General features: G+C 45.4%; 2 protein-coding genes across 13 annotated transcripts in view; one reads left to right on the top strand and one right to left on the bottom strand.

The window, feature by feature from the left end:
• The window catches only part of MATR3 (matrin 3), a 51,174-nt gene extending 45,731 nt beyond the window's left edge, over positions 1 to 5,443 (bottom strand). For 3 of the 12 annotated variants that reach the window (XM_079770841.1, XM_079770840.1, XM_079770843.1), the window contains exons 1-3: positions 2,855 to 5,442; positions 1,855 to 1,898; positions 146 to 305 (exon numbers count right to left, since the gene is read on the bottom strand). Coding sequence is in view for 3 of the 12 variants with exons in the window: in XM_079770843.1 (XP_079626969.1) it covers positions 146 to 181 (36 nt within the window). In the remaining 9 variants the exon portion in view is untranslated. Of the gene's footprint in view, positions 1 to 145; positions 1,899 to 2,854 lie in introns of all 12 variants that reach the window. The other 9 variants (XM_079770850.1, XM_079770851.1, XM_079770852.1 and 6 more) reach the window with 9 other exon arrangements.
• Positions 5,444 to 5,590: 147 nt separating this feature from the next.
• Positions 5,591 to 19,031, top strand: part of LOC307099390 (uncharacterized protein) — a 37,840-nt gene continuing 24,399 nt past the window's right edge. The window contains exons 1-3 of the mRNA XM_079770877.1: positions 5,591 to 5,791; positions 16,434 to 16,546; positions 17,779 to 17,908. Of these exons, the coding sequence (XP_079627003.1) occupies positions 16,442 to 16,546; positions 17,779 to 17,908 (235 nt within the window). The 5' untranslated portion in view covers positions 5,591 to 5,791; positions 16,434 to 16,441. The remainder of the gene's footprint in view (positions 5,792 to 16,433; positions 16,547 to 17,778; positions 17,909 to 19,031) is intronic.

Here is a 19,031-nt window from a genome sequence, read left to right as displayed (position 1 = left end):
GCAGGAGCCCTAACCATGAACCATGCCGGCCAGGGATCTTCTTTTTATAATCCTCACCCAAGGACATGCTTAGAGATGGGGGGATGGGGTGGGGGGAAGAGGACTATTAAACGGTTGCCTTCCCCCACATAACCCAGTTATGTACCTGATCAGGAATTGAGCCAGCAAACTTTCGGTCCATGGGATGATGTTCCAACTAAGCCACACCGGCCAGGCGATGCCATTTCTATTTCACTATCTAGGACTGAGGCTGTGATCAGGCTCTGCTGGAATTCAAGGCTGCTCGCTGTTCTTAGGACCTCTTCCTTAGGTATACATTAAAAGAGAATTATTAAAGTCACCTTAGTCCTCTAAAAGATGAAGGCTATATGGTAAAGGTTTGCTGTAATGCAAAAGTATTAACAATATGGAACTTTTCATACGTTGGTACTAACCCTGACCCTGTCAAGTCTCAAGGCCTGAATTTCATTCTCTAGAACAGGGGTTAGTAAACTATAACTTGCAGGCCAATTCTGGCCTACCATCTGTTTAAATATGCTTTTATTGGTTTTTAGAGAGGGAGAAACAGCCATTGGTTGCCTCCCATATGTACCCCGACACGGGGATCAAACCAGCAACCTGGGTATTATTCCCTGACCAGGAATCGAACCAGTGACCAATTGAGCTACACTGGTCAGGGCCTGCCACCTGTTTTTGAAAGACCTTCGAGGTTAAAATGGGGGGAAATTTTTTGTTGCAACACTAAAAATGTTATGAAATTCTCATTTCAGTGCCCATGAAGTTTTATTGGAACATAGTAATGCTCACTTGTTGCTATGTCGTCTATGGCTGCTTTTACACAACTGCAGAGTTGAATAGTTGCAACAGAGATTATGTGGTGTACAAGCCTAAAATATTATCCTGACCTTTTCAGGAAGTTACCTCCTCTAGAACATTGCATAATAAAAACTTTTTGCATTGGTGGAATTATTCTGAACTGTCCAATGGTAGTATCTCCAGTGATGGCGAACCTATGACACGCGGGTCAGCACTGACACGCGTAGCCATTTTTGATGACACGCAGCCGCTAAGACGGCCGCATGCCGAGGATGAAACATTTGTGAAATAATGTTTTTTCCTCAAAGTGACACACTACCCGAGTTATGCTCAGTTTTTTGGCGAAGTTTGACACACCAAGCTCAAAAGGTTGCCCATCACTGCACTAGATACTGCCATGGAAAAACTGATTTTACTTAATCTTTTGTCAATTTAAATAGCCATTTGTATTGCATGGCAGAGCTCTAGAAAATGAGAGTTTAGAGTTAGTTTTCTACCTGAAAAGAAAAAGTCACTTCTGTTTTTCCTTTGCTCTCACACTACCACCACTCTCAACACTTCTGACACCAGCTATGTGGTTTTTTTCCCAAACCAAGCAAATCTGGGTCACCAGCTGGGTTTCCTACAATTTAACTCAATTCTGACACTATCTACACCTAGAAACCATCAGATATCACAGGTTAAGGGCATATTCCCCAAGACTGTGCCCCTCCCACCTCCAAATTATAAGTCCAGTTATTACAGTGCTTCTGACTAATAGGTATTTCTGGTGACCACCCCCCATTAGAATTTCCTATCACCTGGGAAATTCTATGGGCTTTAGGAGCTCTGGTCAGGAACCAAAATTTTAAAAAGCTGAATATTAAACACAAGATGCTCTTAGTGCTCTTATCACTTAGGAAATTACAAATGTTTTAAGAGCTCTGGGGCAGGAACCAGGGGCAGAGACCAACATATATTTATCTTTCTATTATTTCATTACCACACATCTGAGCTGAAGCAAGTTATTAGGACCTACACGACAAAAGAATTACATACACATTTGAGGTTCCGATGGAGACAGGTTTCTCTGGTGAAGGCACCTAGAATTCAGAGAAAAGGAATGACAGGCTGTTCTTAACAGGGGTCCTTTTCTAACAGAAAAAAATTGTTTAGCTCCACTGGCATATCTCAGTGGTTGAGCATCGAGCTATGAACCAGGAGGTCAGGGCACATGCCTGGGTTGCAGGCTCGATCCCCAGTATGGGGCATGCAGGAGGCAGCCCATCAATGATTCTCTCCCATCATAGATGTTTCTATCTCTCTTCCTCTCTGAAATCAGTAAAAATATATTTTTAAAAAATTGTTTGCACCCAGACTAGGACCAACTCCACAGGAGGAGTTATTCCACTCTCAGAGGTGCAAAACACTGCCCAAAGGTACTCGGCCACAACACCAAAACAGTGCTTGGAGCCAGACCTCATGAAAGGCAGCGCTTGCTCTTCCAACAGTGTAACACCATCCAAGGCATCACACTAGCCTGGATAGCTGACAACCGCTGGATAATTCCTGAAACAGCTTTCTTATTTGTTTCAGATAACCAGGCACCCCAGGCAAAAGACATGGATACACGTATCCCCATGAATTAAATGTTGACTGCAAAACAGAGGCCTGGAAGCACTGAATGAAGACCATGCTGCCAAATCCTTTAAATGAATAGGAAACAAGAATCCCTTTGCCATGCCTTCAGTCATCTTATCCAACATTCAGAGAGTTCCTGCCATGTGCCAGGCACTGTGCTTGGGATCTAGCAGTGTACAAGGTAAGATACAGTATCCTAGCCCTTATGGAATGTACAATCTCCCTACAAATTCCTCAGATGGAATGATACAGATAATCTCAAAGATCCTACATGCCTTCACACCACATCAAAATCCTACTCAGGCTGAATTTGTTGGGGACCTATATAGGTGCCTTTGCTTCCCAATGTTTTCTGATGGACACCGACTAACAAAAGGCCTGACACATAGGCAATATTGGGATGAATAGGGACATTTACCTGAAAATTCCATACACAGACTGTCCACCTGCCACTAATTTCGTCTATTCAGGAGGGCCAACGATGCCCTACTTTCAAGTCATCCTAAAAAGGAAAAAATTTCACTGTTCAACACCAGATTAAAACAGCAGCTCCTAAGGCTACACTTCTGTAGATGTAAATAGAATGTTACCTGCTATTTATAATTTACTATATTTTTTAATATTCACATAAATTATTTTATTTCCCATAATTTCCTTTTTCTTGCCTATGATTACCATTAAAACTAACCATTCCTCAAACCCTCTAAATATCACTAGTTTTAAGACCCCATATGTAAAAGGCATATTCACAATGAACATCTGAAGTATTCAAACAAAGCATCCAGCTAAGAGAATCCTTTTAAGGGGAAGCCAATTGATAGAACAAACCTAGCTTTGATAAATAACTCCCCCATCTCCCCAGTTCCTCCTATGGAAACTAGGAAGTCACTTTTCACAGAAGCAGCAACTAAGTCAGCTCTAATGGATAATCTCCTGCATTATCCTGAGTGAAAAGTGTTTGCCTAGAACTGAGAATGATCTCTTCTCAGGAAATTAGCATTCCAAAACAAAATCATTACCAAGGGGCTCAAGATTTACTGTTCCAAAAAGGCAACAACTTTGTTCACCCCTGAAATAAGAAACCACAAATATTTGGTCAGCCTAAACCAGGAATTATTACAGTTGTAGCTAGGCCAAGTGTCTAGAGCCCCTCAATCAATTGCTATTTTTATATTTTATTAATGAAGTAGAGAAGAATGCCCATAATTTTAAAGCAAATTCACATCAACATTTTCCTATAAGGCATTCTCATACAAAAGTACAGCTATGAAATCCCTCTATAGAGGGATCATCTTGACTAGCTTTGTATGGTGGGGGAGTGGGAGCCATGAACTTTTATTTCAGAGAAATTAGGAAAAATCCCATGGACTTCCTGCCTGTATAAGGCCCCCTGAGTACTTGGTAGCCTGACTTTTTCTCTCTACTTATACATCCCTTCATGGCTTGATTACCTTTTTTGTTTCCAATGTGTGATTCAAGAGACCTCATACCAGCCAAACCTGTTGGACCAGAACCACTCAGAAAGGTCTGGATTATTAGGTTTCTCCCTACAAAGCCATGCTCTTACAGATTGGATAAGCACATATGCTGGCATCCTGGTATAGTTAACAACCGAGTTGGCATGAACCAGGCCCAGAATGCCAACCAGCTATGGGCTGCTGTTCTTCCAGCAGTGTAACACTTGCCTAGGTATAAGGCAACCTAGGCAGCTGCCTACAGCTGGGGCCAAAGCTAGGTGAATGGAGTTGTACTCACCTGAAGCTGCATCTGTCCAAAGTCCACAACTGCAATCAAAGCACTCCAGGTTAGTCAGCCAATAGTTACTTAACACTTGTGTGGGGTTCAAGACCCCAGGCCCCCAAACCCCATAACTATATGAGGCCTGAGCTACAGAAACAATAACAGGCAATAGAACCATTTTCCCTTGGTTAACGCTATTTTCACATGTTATTGTTACTTATGTCCCTCGACAGTTCAACAGGATCAAATCAATGGTCTGGTCAATAAGTATCAGGAAGCTTAACAGCCAATAAACAGCTGGCAAGTAACTTAAAGTCTCTACCTCAGTCTCCTCATTTGCAAAATAGGAATGTTATTAATAGTACTCTGTATACAAGGTGGATGGGGGACTTAAATGGAATATAAATTATGCTCATAGGAAAACATCTGGTATAGAACAGGCACTCAATAAACACTTGCTGTTATCAGGAGTTACATTACAGGCAAGGAGATGATGGATACAAGTGAGGAGAAAGGAAAAGTTGCTCTGGGAGGGGAAATTGGAAGGCTAGTTAAAACTAGGTTGAGGAGGGCCTTGATTATGGGGTCTCTTTAAGAACTATAAAAGCAGTACCTCAGAAAAGTAATTGGTCGCAGTACTGGATGTGAAAGGAACTTGAGACATTCCTGCCAAAGATCCTCGACTGTTGAAAACAACCAAAATGTTTGCAAGAATGCTAATAAACATTCCCACCCAACTCACCCTTATAACTTACCTTTTTTTATTTCAGGTTAGGGTATCTAAGACCATACCTTTTCCCAGCCATCTCGAATTTCATTCCTAACCGCCTCCAAATGATTTGGAGGAAAAAGTAAACTACAGCGGGCTTGCTGTCTAGGTCTAAAAACGAATCCCTTTCAGGGCCTTGGGTTGAAGGAACTACCGGAACTCCACCGGCCACGTGTTCCTCACAACCCTACCCAAGCCCCTGGCCCTCGTGCCTGGGCAGCGAGGATCTCCACGACCAGCTCTATGTGACTCTCCAGGGACAAGAGGGATGGTAGGAAACAAGGGGCGACCCTAGGGCCACGAACTCCCAGAGTCTTTTCAAGATGCCCTCCAAATCCGGGGTCAGGAGGAAACGAACCCGTTTCGTCTCGTGCCTTGAAAGAAGCCTCCCCACTGCTGCCTCCTGTCCCGGCAGGTAAATCTCCAAGGCCTCCCCCAACTTGGCCCTTACTCACCGCGTGCGCGGAGCTCGGCCGGGACACTCCAGTCCCCGCGGGGACCGCAGGGGAAAGGGAAGCCGGGAGCAGAGGAGAGCCCCGCCCCGGGGAGGCTCCTGGGCGGGGCCCCAGTGGGCGAGGCCCTGAAGTCCCGCCCAGGAAAGGCCGAATTGGAAAAATGCGAATGCCGAGGCATAGATGAGCATACTCCTTATTGGAGTTAGACCCCAGAAGAGAAAGGGTAGGAATTGTAACAAGGACTGCATTTATTTGACTCATCCCCTTTGTTACTTATGGATTGAAGGGGCGCTGGGTTTGGAGTTGCCAAAGAGAAAACCTGGTGTGTCCTGGTGCAGCGGTGTGTCCTGCCTACCTACGCTGAGCGCCCCCGGAACGCAGGTTCTTACACGTATGGCGCCTTTCGTTTCCTGCAGGCTCAACCCACGCTGATCCTCTTTCTGCCTTTCTCCAGCAGCGCTCTCACTCGGCTAAAGGCTCGCCCACCCACAAAGGTCACCTGGGTTTTCAGGAGATTTTCGGGTAGATTATGCTTGTCACTCCTACAGCCTAACCCTGCGGGACTGCATCCCTGGGGCCTGCAGTGGGATCCTTAGCCGAGCTGCAGCAGCTAAAGAACACTGGCTTTCTCTGCCGGACTTGCTCCGTGGCACAATCAGCCAGAGAGGCCAGATTGCTCACCAAATTACCAGCATTTCTTTTGAACGTTAAAACTTCCTTCCCCATCTAGCTGAAGTCAGTTTGATTCTATCCTGTTGAACAGCTGGTGAAGCTAGAGCCCAGAGGGGCAAGGGCTCAGCAGCAGTAATTCCTAAATCCATTCCCCAAATTCTGGAGCCCCTTTCTCGCTGTTCCGCCCCCTCCATCCCCTATTCTACAGGCTCTGCTGATCCAGGTGAGCCCTAGGAATCAGCCACTGCCCTTGGCATCTGCCAACATGTTTTATTATCTTTTCTCAGCTTTTTCATAATGGAAAAAAAAAATGCTTCCTGTGCACACAGACCTCTGCTGAGAAAGCCCAGAGCCCTAAATTGATTTTACAAGAGACCCTAGGCCAGAAGGCCAGAGAGCCACTAGAGAAGTGGCAAGCACAAATCCTCTCCAGTTTTGATGGGAGTTGGACACAGGCTGTGGTTGGAAAAAGACTTACATAAATACAGTAATTAAAAAAGTCACATGAGCTGTGCTGGCTTAGTAGCTGGAGCTCTGCTTTGCAGTTAAATAGGAATGTGGCTGAAGACTGCTGCCATAATCACTGCCAGCATCCGGCTGTCACAGTGTGTTCATAAAGGAGGGTTATGAGAGCTATAAAACTGGGCAGATTGGGTGGGTAATTGTCCTTTGGAGCTCTGCTAAAGGAGAAATTACGTTGGCATCTCATATATTTTGCTTTCATTCCTTCCAAACACACAAAATGGAGAAGGAAGAGCTATCCTGAGGATTCATGGAAAGGAAAGATGAGGTTTATGTGTATGTATGCATGTGTGCTTTAAAGAGACAGGAACTAATTGAAGCTAGGGAGAAACTAAGGCCTCAATTAGAGAGAAGGACCAATGACCTGGTGACAACTGGATTCACAGATTAGTCCATGTAGAAGGCAGGATTGTGTTGAGAGAAGGCCAGCCATTATGAGTAAGGCTGACCTGTGGGCCATATTCTCATGTTATATTAAAAAGATGGATACCTTTTTTAGGAATAGGCCATTCCGTGTCCTTAGTGGAAAACCTAGATTATGATTTTTTCATTTCCTAGTTCAAAAAAAAATCTTTCTTACTCAACCTTTATACACACACACACACACACACACACACACACACACACACACACACACACACTAGAGGCCTGGTGCACGAAATTCGTGCATGAGGGTGTGTGTCCCTCAGCCCAGCCTGCACCCTCTCCAATCTGGGACCCCTTGAGGGATGTCTGACTGCCCGTTTAGACGTCCCTCTCACAATTCAGGACTGCTGGCTCCCAACTGCTCGCCTGCCTGCCTTCCTGATTGCCCCTAACCGCTTCTGCCTGCCAGCCTGATCACCCCCTAACCACTCCCCTGCCAGCCTGATTGATGCCTAACTGCTCCCCTGCCAGCCTGATTGCCCCTAACTGCCCTCCCCTGCAGGCCTGGTCACCCCTAACTGCCCTCCCCCACAGGCCTGGTCCCCCCCCAACTGCTCTCCCCTGCAGGCCTGGGTCCCCCCCAACTGCCTTCCCTGCAGGCCCAGTCGCCCCCAACTTCTCTCCTCTGCCGGCCTGGTCACCCCTAACTGCCCTCCCCTGCAGGCTTGATCGCCCCCAACTGCCCTCCCTTGCAGGCCTGGTCCCTCCCAACTGCCCTCCTCTGCTGGCCATCTTGTGGCGGCCATCTTGTGTCCAAATGGGGGCAGTCATCTTTGACCACATGGGGGCAGCCATATTGTGTGTTGGAGTGATGGTCAATTTGCATATTACTCTTTTATTAGATAGGATATGATACAGCCGCAACACAAGTATGTACTCTTGACCAGAATCGAAACTGGGACCTTTCAGTCCACAGGCCGACACTCTATCCATGGAGCCAAACTGGCTAGGGCTCTTACTCAACCTTCTTAACCTCCATTCTTTTAATTCTGAATTCATTTTGGTGAGTTGATTTATATGGTCTTTTACCTGTAATATCAACTATTTTTCTACTTTTTTGCTTGTTTCTTATTCTTGAAGACAAAATTGTTACAAATAATAACAAAAAAGAAAAGGAGAAATTCCAGGAAAAAAATGCAACCAGATGAAAGGCAAATGATTAGGGTAGGCCCTTAGTTCTGAGTTTGACTTCGTAATGGAAAGGTTGGCCCCAAGGGACACTAGGTCCCCAACCAGCTTGCCTACTTTTCCCTTTCTCCTCCATTTTATCCTCTTCTTGCTTCCTTCCTTGATGCCTTTTGTTCTTTTTTTTTTTTAAAAAAAGTATATATATATATATATATATATATATATATATATATATATATATATATATTTCAGAGGAAGGGAGAGGAAGAAAGAGATAGAAACATCAATGATGAGAGAGAATCATTGATTGGCTGCCTCCTGTATGCCCCACACTGGGGATTGAGCCCACAACCAGGGCATGTGCCCTGACTGGGAATTGAACTGTGAACTCCTGGTTCATAGGTTGATGCTCAACCACTGAGCCCCACCAGCTGGGCCCTTTTGTTCTTAAGACTGTCCTTTTCCTCTCCTTCCTGAACAGGAACCACCAGTAGAGAAATATTTAATAATTGTTCAGTCAGTCAATTAATCAATGATTTTTAAGTAAGCTTTTGTGTAGGTATCACAAACAGATGTAAAGTGTAGATTGTGCATTCCCATACTTTCCCTCCTCATGATTGACTCTCTCATAAATATTTGGTTCAACATTTATAGTGTACCTACTGTGTAAAAGGTATATAAACCTGAAAGAGCCAGAGTCTCTTCATTCCCTCCAATGGTTGAAATTAAATTATTAATATAATGCCCTCCATATAAACCAGTGCAGCTCTTTACAAGATAGGCAATGTGGTACAAAGAATACTTGCAGGGCATCCTGGGATTCTGAACTCCCTCTATAGCATTTAGGGAAACATCCTGGTGACATCAGCTAGAGCAAAACCAATTCCCAACCTTCTTGATGTTGAGCAAGTTCCAAGACTTGGCTTCCTTCTCACATGCCTCCAAACACCCCTTCATTTGGTTTCTAGACTCAGTTAGTCTATTTCTATACCCCTCATTTTCTCACCACCCCTAACTCCACAATGTCCAAATTGGCCCTCCAATACTGAAACCATTTGCTGGAAATTCATTAGCTGAACACATGGAAAATTACAGAGGAGATTTCACTTGTCACTTAGGCTCAAATATAGAAAGTAATTTTAAAAGGACACTGGCGAGAGGCTATATTTATCTTGTTTGTTTGTGCTGAGTTGTATCTTACTGTCTTTCATTCTCTTTCTGGCTACCTCACTTCTTCCTTGCTTGTTTTTAAAATAAATATTCACCTTTTAACCTTTGTCTCAGGTTCTCTTATCTTGCTTTATTGAACCTGAGACACTAGGCACTCGGAGGGATACAGTAATGAATAAGACAGCCATGGTCCTTACCATGATGGAGATTACAGTCTGATGAGGCAGGTGAACATCAGGTAGAGTGAATTCAGATTTGATCACAGGAAAGCCTTAACAGAGTTGATTGCACCTTTCTAATGCTAATTTACCCTGCAGTAAATGGTCATGAAAAAATAGCCAGAATCTTAGCATGTTTGTGGGGTTAGGTAATAAACGAACTATATTCCAAGAGTGCAAGGAAACTAAGACCCAGATTTCTATGTGATACATACAAGCCTCCTGGGTAGGAAGAACATGGATTTGTGAGTCAGATGTGGATCTGATTCTGATGTCACCACTTACATATTAGCTGTTTGACTTTAGGCAAGTAAACTGAGGGGGAATGGAAACCTGACCTCCTGGTTTGTGGGTCAATGCTCAACCACGGAGCCATACCAGCTGGACCAGAATCTTTTTTTCTAAGAGTATCTGTTTGGACTGAGCTTAGGCAGGCATACCTTGAATTCAAGAATAAACCTGCCAACCGCTTCATGTCCCATTTAGCCTAGGGAATCTTTATGAGAGGAATTGCTAAATTCTTTTTCTTTCCAAGCCAAGCATGCTCTGGGGAGATGAATGCTGCCAAGAAGGCTCATTGCTCACAAGGAAAGGAAAAATGGCAGCTGCCATTTCAGGCACTTAATAAGTACACTAAATTGAGAAGCTGCTGATATGTTTTACCTGGTTCCTCCTCCCTGATAAAGAAGAAATCTCTTCAATCAGAAGTTTTTTGAAAATGAGATGGAAGGCTGAGCTTCAACTGCAGAAAGTGGCAGAAGCAACATTCAAAGGAATAAGCCAGCTCAGCTAGTTCAGCCGTCAGCACCAGGATTCCTGGATTCCCAACCTCCTCTCCACCCCTAGGGAATTTCAGGTTGCCTTTGTTCTGCAGAGTTCTTTTCAAAGGGGATGAGTTTAGTTGTTCTTTATTCCTTCATCATCCTCTTGCTTTCTTTTTTAAGAACTTTTAAAAAATATATTTTTTATTGATTTTTAAAATACTAACCTCACTTTACCGATGAGTAAAACTGAGGCTCAGAGAGGTTACATGTCTGACTTATAATAACACTAGTGTCCCTCAGCCCAGCCTGCACCCTCTCCAATCTGGGACACCTCGGGGGATAACTGGCAGTCGAACATCCCTCTCACAATCCAGAACTGCTGGCTCCTAACTGCTAGCCTGCCTACCTGATTGCCCCTAACTGCTTATGCCTGCCAGCCTGATCGTCCCTAACTGCTCCCCTGCTGGCTTGATTGCCCCTAACCACCTCTGCCTTGGCCCCACACCTGGGACCCAGGATTCCCTCCTCCAGCCGACCACAGGCACCTGGGATCCAGGCTTCCCTCCCTCTGGTCAGCCATAGGTGCCCGGGCCGGCTGCAGCCACAGGGGATGGTGGGCAGGTGGCTTCGCCTGGGCTGCAGCTGCAAGTGCTGGTGCCCGGGACTGCGGGGTGGGCAGCTTCTCCGTCTACCAGGCTGCAGCCAGCCTCAGGTGCTGGGGCCCAGTTTCTCCGTCTCCCCGAGGACGTGGGGCAGGCGGCTTCTGCAGCCTGGGATCATGGGGCAGGCAGCTTCTTTGTCTCCCGGGCCGCAGCCAGCCTCAGGTGCTGGGGCCTGGTTTCTCTCTCTCCCCCAGGACATGGGGTGGGCGGCTTCTGCAGCTGGCTGCGGCCTGGGATCATGGGGCAGGCGGCTTATTGGTCTCCCTGGCCGCAGCCAACCTCAGGCACTGGCGCCCAACTTCTCCGACTCCCACAGGCCTGGAGCCACCACCATCTTCATCAGGTTAATTTGCATACACACTCCTGATTGGCTGGTGGGTGTAGCGGAGGTATGGTCAATTTGCATCTTTCTCTTTTATTAGTGTAGATAGCTATCCAGCAAGCAACAAAGCCAGGTCTTCTCATTATAACTCTAGTCTCTGCACTGCCTTGCTCTGCATTTAAATATAATATCTATGTGACATCATAATATGGCATGTGATATATGATATGGAATCTAGAAGACATACATACTATATTTGGTGAACTATGACATTCATTTTTCTCCACTTAGTAAATATATATTACACATCTGTTATGTGCTTATCATTATTCCAGGTGCTGGGGATAGGGCAGTGACAAAAATAGAAAAACACACCAATTATTGCCTTCATGGAGCTTATTACAGTCTAGTGGGGGATAGAGACATAAGATAATTATGTAAACTATATTTTATTATGTATGTTATATTATCATAAGGGCTAAGAATAAAAATAAAGTAGAGAAAAGGATAGGCAGATGTGGCAGTTGCAGTTTAAGGTGCAGGAGGATCAAGGAAAAGTACACTGAAAAGGCTACATGTGAATAAAGACCTGAAGGAGATAAGGGAGTGATCATGTAGAGGGGTAACCGGGAGGGGGAAGCAGCAGAGAGAAATGCAAATTCAAAGGTCCTGAGACAAGAGTGAGCCTAGGGTGATGCTAAGCTGGGGAGAGAATGGGATGGTAAAAGATGAGGTTAAAGAGACTGAGAGGACCTAGCCGGTTTGGCTCAGTGGATAGAGCATCAGCCTACGGACTGAAGGGTCCTGGGTTCGATTCCGGTCAAGGGCACATGCCTGGTTTGTGAGCTCGATCCCCAGTAGGGGTTTTGCAGGAGGCAGCCAACCAGTGATTCTCTCTCTCATTGTGGATGTTTCTATCGCTCTCTCCCTCTCCCTTCCTCTTTGAAATCAATAAAGATATACTAAAGAGAGAGAGAGACTGAGAGGTTGGGATCCAGATACCAGAACTCATAAGGAAATGAAGTGATATAATGCAGATGATATGCCATGATGTAATAATACCATGACAGTTTATTATGTTTTTTCCATAACAAATTACCCCCAAACTTTAAACATTTATCTCACCCAGTTCCTGAGAGTCCGGAACTGGGAGCAGCTCAGCTGAGCTGACTCAGGGTCACTCAAGAGGTTGCAGTCAGGCTGTCTGCTAGGGCTTCAGTCATATGAAAGCTTGCCTGAGGCTCTGCCTCCGAGCTCATTCATGTGGCTGTTGACAGAGGGCATCACTGCCTTACCACATGAGCCTCTCCAAAGGAGTTTCATGGCATGACAACTGCCTTCCCCCAGAGCAAGTGATGTGTGTGTGTGTGTGTGTGTGTGAGAGAGAGAGAGAGAGAGAGAGAGAGAGAGAGAGAGAGAGAGAGCGCCAGTGTCTTTTATAATCTAATCTTGGAAGTTACATACCATTACATCTGTCATATTCCATTGGTCACACAGATAAACCCTTGTACTATGTGGGAGGGGACCCTTTTTGTGAAAGAGAAACATCCTGCCTAGTCTAAGAAAAATGATGACAGGGAACAGAGCATTTGTTCTGTCTCTGAGATCCACTACGGGTTCTGTCCAGAGATAAAGACATGGCTCTCCTGAAACCTAAGCAGGCCTCTTGCTCAAGTCAGGCAAGGCTTCCCCTTGGTTTTGCAGCCAGAGTCAGCCAGTTTCCTAAGTTGAGCAGCAGATGGCATCACAGCCTCAGGAGCAAGCAGCTGAAGCTGCTGGCAAGAGCAGCAGCCCTGTTAGCAACTGAAGCTTGTGCTGGGCATCAGGGCGCTCCTGGGTGGTGGGAGCCGCCCCAGCTCCCAGCTCAGGGAAGTTTCTGCGCTGTGCTTGCAGATTGGGTATCTCAGAGAGCAGAGCCTGGAGCCCCAGTTAGGAAACAGATGACAAACACAGGGTCTTTTCTGTGATCTTTTCTGAGAAAGATGAAAATCAGAGGTTGCCATACCCAGAGCAACTGTTTTTTCATCACTGCCTATCCTTTACTCACAAGGGTCTGATGGAGTATATCCTGGTTTGGAGGCTGGCAGGTCCCCTGCAGAAGCCTCCTGGGGTTACTAGATGGCACCAGAGACAATTTTTGGGATCAGAGGGCTCTGAAAACCATCTGGGAAATCCCTCTTTTTTTTTCTTTTCCCCTCCAGTGACCCAGAAGAGGAGATATACCCAGAGCTGTCTCCCAGCAACACAGGCAGGGTTCAGTCCTGCAGACCTTCTATTTGTGCTGCAGTCTTCTTCCCTCTCCTTGTATTTCTGACTCCTGCTCTCTGTTCTACCTTTCCTCTCCTTCCTTTTTCCTCTGTCATCTCTGTCCATTTATGTCTTTCCCTCTGTGGATCTCTCTTTCTCTGCCCCAGAGGAAAGAAGAAAACTAGTTACCACACTGCCTTGGCTGTAGCACCATTGCCTATCTTTAGGGACCCTGCCTTCCCACCCTTATTCCCTTCCTTCCTGCTGCCGCTTGATTGATGGTTAGTCCCAAGGAGACCTGGACAAAGGGAGGAGGTCTAGAGGTCACCGAGAAAATATGTTGGAGTCTGTGTTCCTTGCTTTGTAGCTCTGGAAAGGAAAGCCTGCAGGGGCTTCTCGGTATGAGTTAGATTCACTGAATCTCCGGCTCACTAGTCACCCATCTTTGCCCCTAGAATGTGAGCTTGAAGGCAGGACCCTTTCTACCTCATTCACTGCCGCATTTACAGTCTCTAGTACTCAATAAATATTTGTGTGTTTTTATTTTTATTTATTGATTTTCGAGAGAGACAGAGGAAGAAAGAGAAAGAGGGAGAGAGAAACATTGAGTTGTTGTTCCACTTATTTATGCTTTCATTGGTTGCTTCTTGTATGTGCCCTGACTGGAGATGGAATTAGCAACCTCGACATAGTGGGACGACTCTCTACCCAACAGAACTACCTGGCCAGGGCCTCAATAAGTATTGGTTAAAAATAATGAGAGGATGGATGGAAGGATGAATGCTGAGCTCTGTTTTAGGCACTGGAGTACAGACCTTAAAGGTACCATCCCAATCCATAAGGAGAGAGGGACACTCAGAGAAGCAATCACCTATCATCCAGAATAGTGACTATGAGGATGGCAGTTGTAGAAGCTGCAGTGGGTGCCGGAGTCTGCACTGTGAAGACAGGGAGGGCTTTGTTCACTCACTACCTTAACAATTATTCATGGAGAGCCCACCAGTAGTAGACTGGGTTATAGTAGGAAATAAAGTAGGCTTCCAGTTGGGCGTGGGAGTAAATAAAAAGGTAGTTAGTAACAAAGAGGATAAATGCTGTCCTCGGGGAAATAATAGGCAGTGGACGCAGAAAGCAGAGGTAGCTCGCCCAGTATGGGGGATTCTGGAAGGTACAGTGGTGAGGTGAGTTTAGGCTGAGATCTGCCTGAAAGGTTAGTAGGAGTCAGCTGGGGAAAAAGGTGAGAGAGTTCCAGGCTAAGGGAACATCATGTAAGGTCAAGAGAGAATGGCAAGTTTCAAGGAATTGAGTACCAATTGAGCAAGAGGAGAGGGTGGAAGGACTGCCAAAGCCAGATTAAAAAGTTATGTCTTTACCTTAAGGGCATGGGAAACCATTGACAAATTTTAAGAAGGGAAGTGATAAGATCAAATTTGCATTTTATTTTATTTATACTGTAAATGTTTTTATTGATTTTTAGAGAGAAAGGGAGAAAGAGATAGAAACATCGATGAGAGCAAAACATAGATTGGCGGCTGCCTCCTGCACATGCCCGACTAGGGATCGATCCCACAACAAGGCATGTGTCCTGACTGGGAATCAACCTGGTGATCCTTTGGTGCAGGGGACCATGCCCAACCAACTGAGCCACACTGGCAAGGCACGTTTGCATTTGAGAAAAATTACTCTGGGTACAGTGTGGGAAATGGATGGTGTAGGGCCAGAGTGGCATTCTAGAGACCAGTGAGGGAGTAGTTCAGGCAAGAAATGGTGGCCTGAATGATAATATCTGTGGGGCTAGAGGTCATGTTTGAGTCAAGACTGAGGATAATTAGTTTTCCTGTTGGAAAACTTGGGGGAGAGAGGATGCTGGCATTCCAGAGAGAGAAAATGCATACCCAAAGATTTTAAGAACTTGGCATGTTCTGGGAAGCATATGTAGTTATGTATTTTTAGCTTGTAGAGAGGGCATAGGGGTAGTCGTGGGAGATGAAATAGGGAGGAGCTAACCTTTGCTGAAGAGCTGAGGGTGAGACCAGACCTCTTTTGTTAGAGTTGGGAGGACAGGGGAAACCATCCTCCACAGACACCTGAACTATCTGGAGGGTTTCCAGAGGGTTCTGGTCCATCCAGACATTTTCTGATCAAATACATAACCTGAAAGACAAAGACAAATAGTATCCAAGGAAGTGAAAGAGGATGTGGTAACTGGAAGAAGCAAGTGGACCAAGACAGGGAGTGGGGAGATGGGAAGAGACTGCCTGCTAAGCACAGAGAGGTGAGTGAGGCTGGGTGAGATGGGTCCCATCAGAACCTGGAAATTCCTCCTCCAGAATTGTCCAGTCTCTTCACTCACTCTTCTTTGTTCTGTCTCCAGACCTCAAAGGCCTCCTACGGATAACTAATTTTTTTCTCCAAAAGAGAAAACAACTAGTGTAATGTTTAAGAAAATGGGCTCTGCTTCTTTCTTGATTTGTAATTTAGAGCAAATGACTTACTGGAGTTATTTCCCTCACCTGTGAAATGGAGACAGTAATACGGTAATAATGCCTACCTCATAAGTGCTGAAAGGTTGAAATGAGGTAATGTGAACAGAAAGTTCACCTAGTGAAGGCTCTCAATAAATCTTTGGTGTTATTAAGATTTTGCTATAAGCCAAATGGGATGGTGGGGGTGAGGGTAGGGTTAGTGTGAGGGGAGAGAGAGAAATAAAGGGATGTAAATGAGGAAGGCTGAGTGGAAGGGGAGTGAGTTCCAACCTATGCAGAATTCTTCAATGGCTTCCATGGCCTATGGGGCAAAATCTTTCACAGAGTCTGGTTCCTGCCCCTGTTCTGCTTCATCTGCCACTGCTCCCAACCTCACTTTACAGACTAAACATGACACTACCCTCTGTGATTTTAAGAACATGTCATGAGCTGCTCTTGTGGAGAAAAAAATGGCCCCTCAAACCTGCCTTCATATCAAACATCAGGAAGCTTTCAGAGACATGGAGCAGATGTTGGAAAGAGACTCTGGGTGAGTACATTGTGAGGGGGATGGGGGACAAAAGGGGAGAGAGCAGGGAAAGGTAGCATGGCTCAAATAAATGGCATTTGACATAGCACAGTAGGTCCTCAATTAAAATCGTTTTGTCATAACATTGATGAGATGCCATAGGAACTTTACTCTTGTTTATATCAATTACCCTATGGTAAAATTTGTTTCATTATTCATCGTTTTGCCAGAAGTCGAAGAACCTATTGATGACGTTAGGTGAGGACTTACTCTACTCAGGTGAGACAGACGGGTAGGCAGGCCAATGGACATGCTTGTTTGAATAGTGAGGCTAAGACTGAAGGAGAGGCAGAAAAGGGGAAATGTTTAGGGGAGTCCCAGCATCCATCTGGCCTTTTACTGGTATACCTTCCCTTGTTTTCTTTCTCCTTCGGAAATTCAAGCCCGGGAGTATTGCCTAGAGACTTATTTGTTCCTTTTAGGAGCTAAGACCCCATGATACAAAGGTCCCATTACTATGCAACATGGTGTGGAAAGTGACTTATAAAGACTTGAGCTGGAGGGTTGTGGGAGCCTAGAGGTGCATGCAGCTAACCTGGCTCTGCTATGCCACAGGGCTGCTGTGAAGATTGCAGGAGTTAATACATGGAAGCACTTAACACATTGCCTGGCAGAGAGAGCTCTCATCACTATTATCCTAGTGTAGGCACGGCCTGTTTCTCCGAGGAAGTTTGGTTACCTTCATTGGATTGTGCTCTCTTAGAAGAAAAGGGCTATTATCTATCTTGTTTTCTGTTATATAGACAATACCTATCACACCGCCTGGCATAAAATCACTAAACATTTGTTGGATAGATGGATTAATAAATTCCCATTTTCCCAATAAAGAAACCAAGGCTGAGTGTTTAGGGGATTAAAACCATCCAGCTAAGTTAGTGGCAGAGCAGGGACTGATATCCAAGCCTCCTAACCAGAAAGATGCAAGACCAGAGATTCTTTTATTTTTTTTACTTGATTTCAGAGAGGGAAGGAGAGGAAGAGAAAGAGAAAAACATCAATGATGAGAGAGAATCATTGATTGGCTGCCTCCTGCACAGCTCCCACTGGGAACCAAGCCCACAACCTGGGCATGTGCCCTGACCAGGAATCAAACCATGACCTCCTGCTTCATAGGTCAACGCTCAACCACCGAGCCACAAAGGGATTCTTAGAGCTCAGTCCCAATGCCTGAGCCCATCTTTTCTCTGATACAGGTGGATGGAGTGTTGGGATGTGGTGAGAAGAGGTCCAGACAGGCCACTGATAACATCTTAAGTGGATTCAAAAGGAGCCCTGTGCCTGTGACTCTCCTTACTCTCCCAGTTCTCCTGACCAGCTACGAAGGTGAGAGCCTGGCACTCACTCAAATGACCTCTGAATCTTTCTCACCCCACTACTATGGGCTGCCCCCAACAGTCAGCTATACCTTCTGCAGAATCATTCCATTCCTTTCACCACTAAATTCTTGCCTTCCTTCTTTCCTTTCTTCCTTCCTTCCTCTTTCCCTAAAGCTCTCCTTTTCTTCCTGTCTCTTCCCCTGTAATTAATTCCTCTCTTTCTAGATTGCAGATCTTGCTGCTTCCCCTTCCCCTTCTTTCCGCTCTCCCTTCATAAGGCAGTACTTGCTCTTTCCTCCCTAAATTGAAGGGCAGTAATGTAGTAAAACAAATTGCTGTCTGTCAACAGAGTACATTTCTACTGTATTCATTCCCATGCAGAGAAGATTTATCAGGGTCCCTCACCCTGTACTGTTATGTAAATGTGGTAATCCAGGGAAAATATGATCTCTGAGGAGTCTGAGGATAAAGTCACCATAAAAACTATCAATTTTGCACTGAGGTTTGGGTTTGGGTTTGGTTAACTCACTCACTGCCTTGTCTGCCTCCTATTTTTCTCCCTCTTGGGGAAAATTGGACAGGTGGCGACAGCTTATGAAAGATGCTTTCTGCCTCCTTGGGTCCTCAGAGGTCAGCTGGAGGATCAAATGGTTGTAAAGTGCCTGAGGAATTACAAAGTGTGACATAATTCAAGGATGTTATTATTTCTATTGTCATGTGGGTCATCTCTGTGCCTCTTCGGTGTGACAGATGTCTACTCTGTCTACAAGCCTGGGCTAACCCCACGCTTGGGCGTCTGGACTCCTTCTGCCAGCTTGTAACTATAAACAATGCTCTTTTTCCCTCTCTCTAGGTAGCTTCTGGGCACCCCAGAATCACATTGATGTTTGTTTGTCCTAGGAGTTTAATAGTAAGATTTTTAGGGGGACAAGAATCCTCTGAGTAGCCCTCCACATTCTCACCCTCAGGAGTGAAGTGGGGCAGGTTTACAAGAGCCATGAGTAATAGGAAGGAGGCTAGGGTCAAAGCTAGACTTCAGGGCAGCTGTACTGAGGGCCTCAGGATTGCTTGTGCTGTCCTAGATTCCTCAGAGCTACACTGCCCCCCATTCCCAAAATGCAGATGAGTCT

The sequence above is a fragment of the Cnephaeus nilssonii genome (genome assembly GCF_951640355.1).
Source record: "Cnephaeus nilssonii genome assembly, chromosome: 5".
NCBI lineage: Eukaryota > Metazoa > Chordata > Mammalia > Chiroptera > Vespertilionidae > Cnephaeus > Cnephaeus nilssonii.
This window is presented reverse-complemented; position numbering and strand designations above follow the sequence as displayed.